The 10,302-nt window shown below is 42.1% G+C and overlaps 1 protein-coding gene across 1 annotated transcript in view; it reads left to right on the top strand.

Annotated features, from left to right (window-relative positions):
- The first annotated feature begins 846 nt into the window (after positions 1-846).
- CPB2 (carboxypeptidase B2) overlaps positions 847-10,302 on the top strand; it is a 31,425-nt gene continuing 21,969 nt past the window's right edge. Inside the window, exons 1-2 of the mRNA XM_024104436.3 lie at positions 847-1,070; positions 6,467-6,542. Coding sequence (XP_023960204.2) covers positions 919-1,070; positions 6,467-6,542 — 228 coding nt within the window. The 5' untranslated portion in view covers positions 847-918. The remainder of the gene's footprint in view (positions 1,071-6,466; positions 6,543-10,302) is intronic.

The following is a 10,302-nucleotide window of genomic DNA, read 5'->3' as shown; positions in this document are numbered from 1 at the left end:
TCCTTTGAGGGAGGTACGTATTATTACATATATTTATATAGGTAAACTTAGGCACAGACCGCTACCAAAGCTAGGAATATAACTCAGAAGTCTATCCCCTGCTGCTCCCCATTGATCCTCAGGTTCTTCACCCCTGTATCATCACCTATCTTACTTCAAGTATTACATGAAGCAACTAACAAAGATACAGGAAAAGTTTTGGGCCTTTACTTTTCATTTGAAGCACTATTGTTTCTATATTTCCCCCTCTCAGTCTCACTGGGCCTAAAAGCAGAAAGCACCAATGCTCCTCTCCGGATTGTAAGACAGGAGGAATCCTATGCAAAACAGTTAGTACTTCCATCACAAAGCTAAACCTCGAGGGCTGATTCACAACCTGGCTTCCACCAGTGGAAAATCCAGGCTTTGGGGATCAGCAAAGGAAAATCTCCCAAGAGAGGGGGTGCAGCAATGCAAGTAGCCCACGGTCCCCGCTCTGCTGGAGTTGGCCAATGCAGCACCAAAAGTGGGCAAGGTCAGCTGTGGTTGAAGCAGGACTAGGAGATGTGTTCCAATCCTGATCTGAAGTAGTGAGTGAATAACATGGATATCTATCTGTTTGGACTGAGAGCACCATCCCTGTTTCACATTAGACCATGATTTCCTGTATGCTGTATAGAATAACATTAACAACTTAGGTATCAATGTGGCTTTTTTGTTTAGGCCCGAGTTTTGTAGCCACAATAAAATGATTTAAAAGCTCAGAAGACAAAGTGACTCGTCAATATGAAAATGATTAAAATGTACCATGTCCCTTCTAGTATTTGCTTCATCAGTATGAACAGAATCTCCCACAGGAATTAAGTCACATTTACTCAACCACAGGAAGCGGGGGACAGAGAAGAGTGACAGTATTAAATTTTAACCACTCTTCAAATAATGGTTTTAGAAATCAATAGTGTAGGTCCTGAACCCTTGGCTTCTCTAACTACACTTGATTTCATGGCAGATGCTGTTGAGATGAAGTTTTACCTCCTATTTGTCACCCTAGCTATCTGCATTCAACAGAAGCATGTCTTCACTTTTCAAAGGTAACAAACTCCTGGTGCTATCTGTATTTTAGTGGGTGTGGGTATGGAAGGCTGTCTGGCTGAACCATAATATCTCCTACTGGTATAAACAAACATTTTACAAAGATCTAAGGTTATTTATTGTATTTGTAATTGGATGTATAGATCAATATAATATATAGATGACGTAGGCAATGAAATTAATATATGTCTCCTTTGCAACCATAAATCCTATGTTTTTAATCATATTAAAACTATTCTTTTTGGTCTAAGTGCAAATCAATTCTGTTCAGTCAGTGCTCTGGAATGCAGTTAAATGGCATACTTAAGTTTAATGGGAAAAAATAATTTGCTTCATTTGCCTTAAAACAAGGCTTTAAATGAATTACTTCTTGAAGTGGAAATAGAAACCATTTCTGAAAGTGCTAACAATCTGTTTTCTTTCTAAAAGAGTTTTTATGATTGTTTTTTCCTGCCATAATTCATTTTCGAATAACCATTTCATCCTTGTATGACATCTGAGAAGCAGCTTTATTGCTACCTATTGATAAACCTCAGAAATGGCCTGAAACCAAAAAGCTCTAGTAAAAACATGCAAACAGATGCCAGAAACAAAAACAGCCAAAAAGATGATATTTTCTAATATTCAGATGGTTTTAAAACCTGAAACACTGTGATATGTGGAGATAAAAAGATAATGCAACTTGTAACTATATTGAGCAAACCCAGTAACAAAAATAATCATGATGAAATAGCACCCACCATCAGAAGATATCAAACCGCTACACAAATATTAATGAATTAAACCTCACAACACTCTTATGTGACTTACTCAGGTTCACACTAAAAGTTTGTGGCAGAACTGGGAATAGAAGCTAGATCCAGGTCTTCTGGCTCCTCATCTTGTGCCCTAAACACAAGATTGTTTTTATTGCCTTGTGTTGTAATCTCATTTTCCAATGGTTACCTAAATACAGGTTACAACTGGTTATACACAATGGGATAAATAGGGAAGGAAGTGGACAGGCTCATTAAAATAACCTTTGGGTGAAGTCAATGGAACTACACCAATTTACACCAGTTGAAGCTTTTTTTAATGTTTAAACAGAATATTTAAGATTTGGCGTAGTCAGAAAAAATGCAGTATTTCCAACCCCAAGTGTTCAAAAATCATGAGTCAGGTCCCCTAAAAACATTGAAATTGGCTGAAAAGTTGTGAGTTTTCAAAACTAATCTATTTTATTTGACTACTGGTGTCAGAGCATTTAGGGATCACATTTCCAGGCTTTTCTCTGTAACCACAAAGCCTGTAGCATGATTCCAGAAGGTAGACCTTTAAGAAAAATGCCAAATACTGCAAGACTAGTGATAAGATCATGAAAGTTGTCAACACTGGAATGTGTCCATCTCACTGAACTGTTTTAGGGAGGGGATAAAGGTGGAGACTGTTTTACAGCACCTAAAAGGTGTGTGGAAGGGAACAGACTCCATTGTTCATAACTCTGTTCTCCATTGTCATGAAATATCTTAATTCCTAGTCATGAGGGACAATTTTATGTGTCACATATACAAGCCATGAGTAGTGGAGGAAAGCAAGACACATATTTGGTGAGATTAAGGACACTCATGGCTGCCAGAAAGAAGCTGTAACAAATCCCTGGCCACCTCTTATTCTTATTTACTATTTGTATTATGGTGCCCAAGAGACCTAGTTGTACACCAGGATTCCTTTATGCTAGGCAATGTACAAACAGAACAAAAAGAGAGCTTGCAATCTATGTAGAAGATAAATGACAACACATGGATATGGACTGACTGATGAGGGAGTACAAGCAGGGCTGGCTTTAGGAACTGTGGGGCCCGATTTGAATACCCGGCGGCGGTCCGGGTCTTCGGTGGCACTTCAGTGGTGGGGCGTCCTTCACTTGCTCCAGACCCCCCACTGCCAAAATGCCGCTGAAGACCCAGAGCAAGTGAAGGCCCCTCTCCCCCGTTGCCGAAGTGCTGCCGAAGACCCGGACCGCCGCCGGGTATGTAAAAAAAAAAATTAAAAATTAAAAAGGTGCCTAAGGCGCGGGGCCCTCTTAGGCGTGGTGCTTGATATGATGATCTAGAGAGAGGTCTGAGTCAAAGATGACATCCAGGTTACAAGCCTGAATGACAGGCAGGATGGTGGTGGTGTCCACAATTATTGAGAAAGGAGATGGTGGGGAGAGGTTGCGGGGAAGATTAAGAGCTCTGTTTTGAGTTTGAATTGGCAACTAGACATCCACGAGAAGATGTCAAAGAAACAGTCTGAAATTTTAGTTTGGACAGAAGGAGACAGGTCTGGAGTAGAGAGGGATCCTGGATCATCATATCAACTCTATGTATAAATCATGCAGATTCTTTCTGGATAGCATATCTATGATATGGCCTTTCCTATCAATCTACACAGCATGGAAATGGTAGTTGAATTTGTCTTTGCACATAAGATTACCCAGAGCTAAGGTGCAGAGGAAGATGAAAAAGGGACCAAGGACAGAGCCCTATGGAATACCCATAGGAAGTTGGAGGGGGGATGGGGAGGATCCCTTGATAGACACACTGAAAAGCAACTAGAGAAAAGCCAGGAGAGAACAAAGTCATGGAAACCCAGGGAGGACTGTGTTTCAAGAAGAAAAGCATGTTCAATGATGTAAAAGGTAGCTGACACGTCAAGGAGGATGAGGATGGAGTACTAGTTCTAGATTTGGCTAGGAAGAGGTCATTAGAGACTTTGGCGACAGTGGTTTCAGTTATGGGAAAGTGACAGAAGCCAGATTGGAGAGGGTCTAGGATAAGAATTCTCAGTTCCTGTCCTCCAAATCTATCAGTAGGATTTCACAATTGTCTCCAGGGTGCACACCATAGTATCTCAAATTTCACAACAGCAGTAACGACAGAACTCAGATCCTTTTGCTCCAAAAGCACAGGCCCCTCCAGCATAAGTTATAGGAGAATCTCCATTAACTGTTGACTAATTTAATGCCTATAACAGTTAGCTGAGCAGTTCTGATTCCATCCAACAGAAGATAGTGGTATGAATACACAACAGTTACCTCATTGTAATACTTTGCACTATAGTGAGCAATGGAAACTACATGAAGAAGTCACATGCAGGCAGCCCAGTTCAGGCACCCGTTGTAAAATTAACTCCCATGGTAGATAGCAGCACCAGGAGACAAGCTCCTTTTCAAAACAACCCCAGTCACAAGTTATGTAGTGCACTTGCCCTGAGAAGTGGGCAAGTAGCCAGTGCTTCATAACTCTAATTGCTGTTTGATTCTCTCTCTCGTATGATTTGGGGGGGGGGGAGAGGAAAGGCTGGCACATAGTTGGTTCTTCCTGAGAAACAACAGTGATTGTGTGGAGCACAGCTAAAAGCAGAAATGATAAATCACTTGGTTGCTAGCCTCAGTCAGGTCACAGCTAGAAATAAATCACAACAGTGGGTTGTGACAATCATGATCCACAGATTAAAACTACGTGTTTTGAGAGCCCTGTCTGTTTTGTTTTAAGGGCAATTTTCTGAAATGGTGTTGTCAGTCATCCTTCAAGAGCTTGCCTCATGCACTGTCACCAACTCCATGGGGTTTCTGGGTCAACCGCTTCCACTCCAAGAAAATGGAAATGGGGCTCAGACCTGCACCGGCTCCTCTCCTCGCTTCCCATACCTACTTATACACCAGACATGTCAAGTCTTTTTCACTGGGTGTGAGACTCATTCATTAGCAAGCTATCTCACTCTCACACAGATTCCTAAGCTTATCCCATTCATTTTGAGTAAATATATAAAGATTTAAAATATTTTTACTCAGGCACTGTAAGAGACAACAATATATCTAGGGCCACAGGCACAGGGCTTAGAGCTTGGAAAGCCACTTTCCAAACTTGTGTACTGTGGTAATCATAGAAACTACAGGCCCGCGTTCTATACGCGCACAAGAGGAGAGAAGAAGTTACGTGGAGGGGTGGGGAGGTTGTTTGTGTGTGTGAATACTTGGCAGTCAAAAAAAATCTGAGTTCACCCCAAAAACGAGCAGGACTTGATCAAAAGATGGCGGGTTTTGCAAAATACAGTTCAAAATTTAAACCACACTGGACAAATTCATGTCTCAGGGATTGTCAGCCATCCAGGTTTTTGTTCCAACCAGCAAATAATTGTTTTTATTAAAATCCACTGTTTTGCATTGCATCTGGAGTTCCCACATGCCCTAGACTTACTATGAATGAGGACATTTAAGTGTTCCATATGCAATATTAAACAGTGCACATTTTAAAACAAACTATTAAGTGCTGATTGGATTAAAAACCTGGACTATTGGATGTTACCAAGGATCAAAGATGAGAGTCCCTGTCTTAAGCAATGACCTAACAGACCACCTGACTCTTTGGGGCTATAAATCTCACTCTTAAGGACAGCCAACCCTTGGCATCACTGATACACACATGTTATTTCAAACTTCTCCTAACTCCCTGATAAGGGTGCATTCAAACCACCACTGTTCTGCACTTACATAGGGGTTGAAAGTTATTTCTTAACTCCCAGTCAGCAGCGTGTGTACATCTCTGGTCTGCTTCCCGTCTCAGTCCCTCCCTACAGTGGTGAACAGGCACTGATTTGGGTGAGGGATACAGTCAGAGGAAGGACACCTAGCCCTGGACTGAACAACTGGGGCACTAATTGGCACAACAGACAGCTAGCCACTCTGGCTATGGGTTTCAAGCAGGATGATGAGTATCAGTATCTGTAAAGAATGAGAGAGAGGAGCAGGTCAGTATAGGGGAGGGGAGCAAAGGAAGGGGGAGATGGACAGGATTGGGCACTGGGAAGAAAAGAGAGCTGGGGCACCTTTAATATGTGTAAGGAAGAGCATATTCATATTTTGTGGCAATCCAAGACATGCCATCAGGAGCTCACAGTATGACCTCAACAAGTAAAGAGAGAGGGCCAGTTTCTCTGCTGTACTCAGCATCCTCTGGGGACTGCAGCATAAGAGCTAGTTGCAGCTTCCTAATCCTGGGACCAGTTATACCCCAGCCCTGATGTCCTTTACAGGCTCAGGCTGCTCTAAAATAGGTCAGGCTGGTTCCAGACACACCCTAGGGCTATGGGAGAGCAGTGTAAGAGCTGTCTACTTCAGCTTTTTATCAGCTGGGGGCTGCTCTGTTTTGGGGAGATCCAGGGGCTTTTCAGCAATGTAAAGGGACCCCAAGTAGGGGATAGAATCTGGCCCAGCATTTTCATTGCTTGAACCTCCTTCGGCTCCACTAGCACCCAAGTCAGAGAAGCCAATTGAGACTGAGACGGACTGTTCAGACTTGTACATCAATACAGAATGCTTCCATGCACACACTCAAGCCTTTGCTTTTTCTGAATGTCTTTTTCTTTCCAGTGATCAAGTATTATGGGCTCTCCCACGATCAGACAGACAAGCTGAATTCCTTCAGAATTTAACCACCAACTTTGAGGTAATTTGTTCTCTATAAACTCTAGGCCAAATTCTGCTCTCAGGCATGCCAATGCCATCCACTGGGAGGAAGATTTAGCTCCCCCTTTCATTCTCTTATGTTATATATTTTTCTAGTTTGTAGAAGCACAATGGATGCTTTATTTCCATCATTTTAATGTCTACTGATTGAGATGAGCAGATTCCGCTGACTGATAACATTTTATCACATTATATCAAGCACCCGATTTCAGAATTATGTAATTGATTTTGTATAGTAGCAGCAACAAAACAAAGATGATGAAGTACTGACATGTGATGGTTGGTAAAATAATTTGTCAGGAAGTCCCAGGAGTATAAGCTAATGCAATTTCTAACTGTATGACTTCTAGGACCCCGACACGCAGGATTGGATATTACAGTACTTGATGGTGTTTCACTAAAGACAGAGTTTAGATGATAAGACTCTCTTCATCTAGAACTAATAATCTCATAGAACACCAGCAGGATTTTGTGATTTCCATCTGCTATTACAGGGAAGAGCATTTAATTAAAATAAGGCATCCAAATTTCTTCTAAAGCACTTCCCCCATTATTTTATCATATTTTCATTTGAAGTCAGCACCCCGTAATGAAAAGCATAACCATTTCCCTATTCAGTGTCATTACCAGGATTGCTGATGTGTCCCCGATCACAAGAGCCTTTAACAGTCCCTGTGCCCATAGCCTGTCTCTGTCCAATTTGCTCCCCTGACACCTGTCGCCCTCCCGCCCTTCCCCTATCCTACCCTCCCTCCTGCTTCTTATTTCCATCACCAACTGCTCCTATCCACCTCCTCCACACCAGCTCCAGTCTCCCTTCTGCTGCCTCCCATCTTATAGTCTAAGTTGTATTCGCCTAATTTATCGATAAGAATATCATGCGAGACCGTATCAAATGCCTTACTAAAGTCTAGGTATACCACATCCACCATTTCTCCCTTATCCACAAGACTCATTATCCTATCAAAGAAAGCTATCAGATTGGTTTGACATGATTTGTTCTTTACAAATCCATGCTGGCTATTCCCTATCACCTTACCACCTTCCAAGTGTTTGCAGATGATTTCCTTAATTACTTGCTCCATTATCTTCCCTGGCACAGAAGTTAAACTAACTGGTCTGTAGTTTCCTGGGTTGTTTTTATTTCCCTTTTTATAGATGGGCACTATATTTGCCCTTTTCCATCTTCCAGTCTTAGCTTTTTATAGATGGCCCATTAAATCTTCATAGTCCTTCTTGTTGGGCAGAGGAACTACTCTTTCCATCTGCGCTCACAAGGTCAGAGCAGGCATTTTACAATTATAAAACAAATTTATATTTTACCTTTTAGCATGGAATGCAGATGTTACAAATGAGATTAATGCATGAAGTAACTTACAAGCATTTCATAGTGTCTAAACACATTCTTCTAGGACTAATACCTATTTTGAACAAAATTAACATACAGGTGAGCTGGTTTGGTTTCCAGCTATGAGTTTGTCAGTTCTTAGCTAATGCCTATGACCTTGGCCAAAGCTGGCATTTGATTTCCAGCATCACAAAGGGAAAGTCTTGCTCAACTCCTACAGTACTGGGTTGAAGCATGCTCAGTGAATTTTCCTGCCAAATTCTAACTAGTCTCCACAGATCATGTGTGAACTGAGAATGTTCAGAGGGTTATAACTTGGCCACATTTGGAAGGATTTTCATGGGGACGCCAAAAGGCACATCCTTGACACAAAGGTCAACCCTATGCCAAATTTCAAGTCCCTGCTCCAAAGCATGAGGGCACTAAAGCTTCTTAATTAAACAGCTGTAAGAACTTTTTTAACATGGGCAAAACAATGAATTCTTATTTGCAGAAACAGCTGAGCTATTTTAGCTGAAACTTAAAAAATAAAAATCAGCCTGAGGCTGTCATATGGCATGGAAAATTTCACCTCAATTTAGCAGACCAGTTTGGCAAAATTAAAAGCAAATGCATTTGAAAACAGGGTCTTATAATGGGAAATATCAGACAACCTTAAATATAGGTAGTACTGCCTTTAGTAATTAATGGTATATAGAAGATAGACTGACCACTCCTAATATAAGAACAAAAAATGTCTATTGAAACTGAAAGCTTTCAGAATATGTAACGTTTAAGGATAACTGACAAAGGAAATAGTTTTTCACACAATACGTAGTTAGCCTGTAGAATTTATTGCCAGAAGATATCACTGGGGTCAAGAGGTTGGCAGGATTCAGCAAAGCATTGTACACTGACAGAGTTATACTAATAAATATCTGAAAATTAACAAGAGTTTTGGAACGGATATAAACTGTCATAGCTTTTGGGCATAAGCTAACCCCCCTCTGAGGGAAAGTTAGCCCATCACTGCCTCCTACAGAGTTTCTTGTGTCTACCTCTGATGTACTTAGTACTGGCCACTTTTGGTGACAGGATACTGGACAATGGTCTGAGCCATTCTGACAATTCCTATGTTACCTGTATTACTTCATTCATCTGCTAGACTCTCTGCTAACTTAGTTATGCCAACTTAGACTTCATTGTACTTCCTTATACTCAGACTTAGTAGGCCAGATTTAGAGATATATGTACTAGAAGGGGTAAATGTTGCATGTTCTTAAAGTGGTTATTGAACAAATAAGTAAGTTGCTGCAATATATATTTTAGGGGGCCTGGAAAGAAAGTGTAAGTTACACCAGTTTACACTCCCTCCAGATTTAGATTCACCTTTGAATATGGCCTTCATAATGGGTATTCAAGATCTAGCAGCTTAATTGATTGCATTCAGATTGTATGATACGTCTCCTTAAAACTAATGTAAACCTCTATTGTCCTGCCTATACTATACATTGAGGGCTAGATTCACAAAGGTACTTAGGCATTGCAGGCCAGAGGTGCCGCTTTTCTAATGTGCCGGGGGGCAGGGGGATGCTTGACCCCCCCACTCCTCCTCAGACCCCACCCCTTTCCACCTCTTCCCCCAAAGCCCTGCCCCCATGCACCCTGACTCTTCCCAGCCCTCACTCCTCCCCCTTCTCCCCAAGTGCCTCCTGAACACCCTGGAACAGCTGATCACGGCAGGTGGGAGCCACTGGGAGGAAGGGGAGGAGCCGATAGGTGGGGCCGCTGGCAGGCAGGAGGCACTTGGGGTGAAGGAAGAGATGCTGACCTGCGGGGCTGCCAGTGGGTTCTGAGCACCCTCTATTTTTTCCCCGTGGGTGCTCCAGCCCCAGGAGCCTATGTTGCAGGCCTTACCCCTAGTCTGCCCCTGAGATAGGCACCCCAGGCTAGATTTATATAGGGGACATAGGCATTGCAACTCTCAATGTTTTGTGTCTTGACCCGGGTCCACACCCCTGTGTGGTGTAGTTAAACTGATCTAAGTCCCTATGTAGACAGTGCTAGGTCAGATGGAAGAATTCTTCTGTCGACCCTAGCTACCATGGGCAGAGGTAGTGTCTACACTGAAGTGCTACAGCACAGCTGAGCCACTGTCACATTTTAAGTGTAGACAAACCCTAAAAGAAGAGTGAGAAGCAGCCTAAGCCAGCCAGAAGGGAGGAAAAGTGAAAGGTTTCAGAACATGTAACATTTAAGGATAACCGATAAAGGAAATAGTTTTTCACACAATAAACATTTAGCCTGTGGAATTAATTGCCAGAATATAGCAGAGGAAAAGTGTGGGGCTTATAGCCCAGGTTTTCAAATGTATTTAGGTACCTACCTCCCATTGATCTGGCCTTAGATGTCT

Source organism: Chrysemys picta, chromosome 1 (genome assembly GCF_011386835.1).
Source record: "Chrysemys picta bellii isolate R12L10 chromosome 1, ASM1138683v2, whole genome shotgun sequence".
NCBI lineage: Eukaryota > Metazoa > Chordata > Testudines > Emydidae > Chrysemys > Chrysemys picta.
This window is presented reverse-complemented; position numbering and strand designations above follow the sequence as displayed.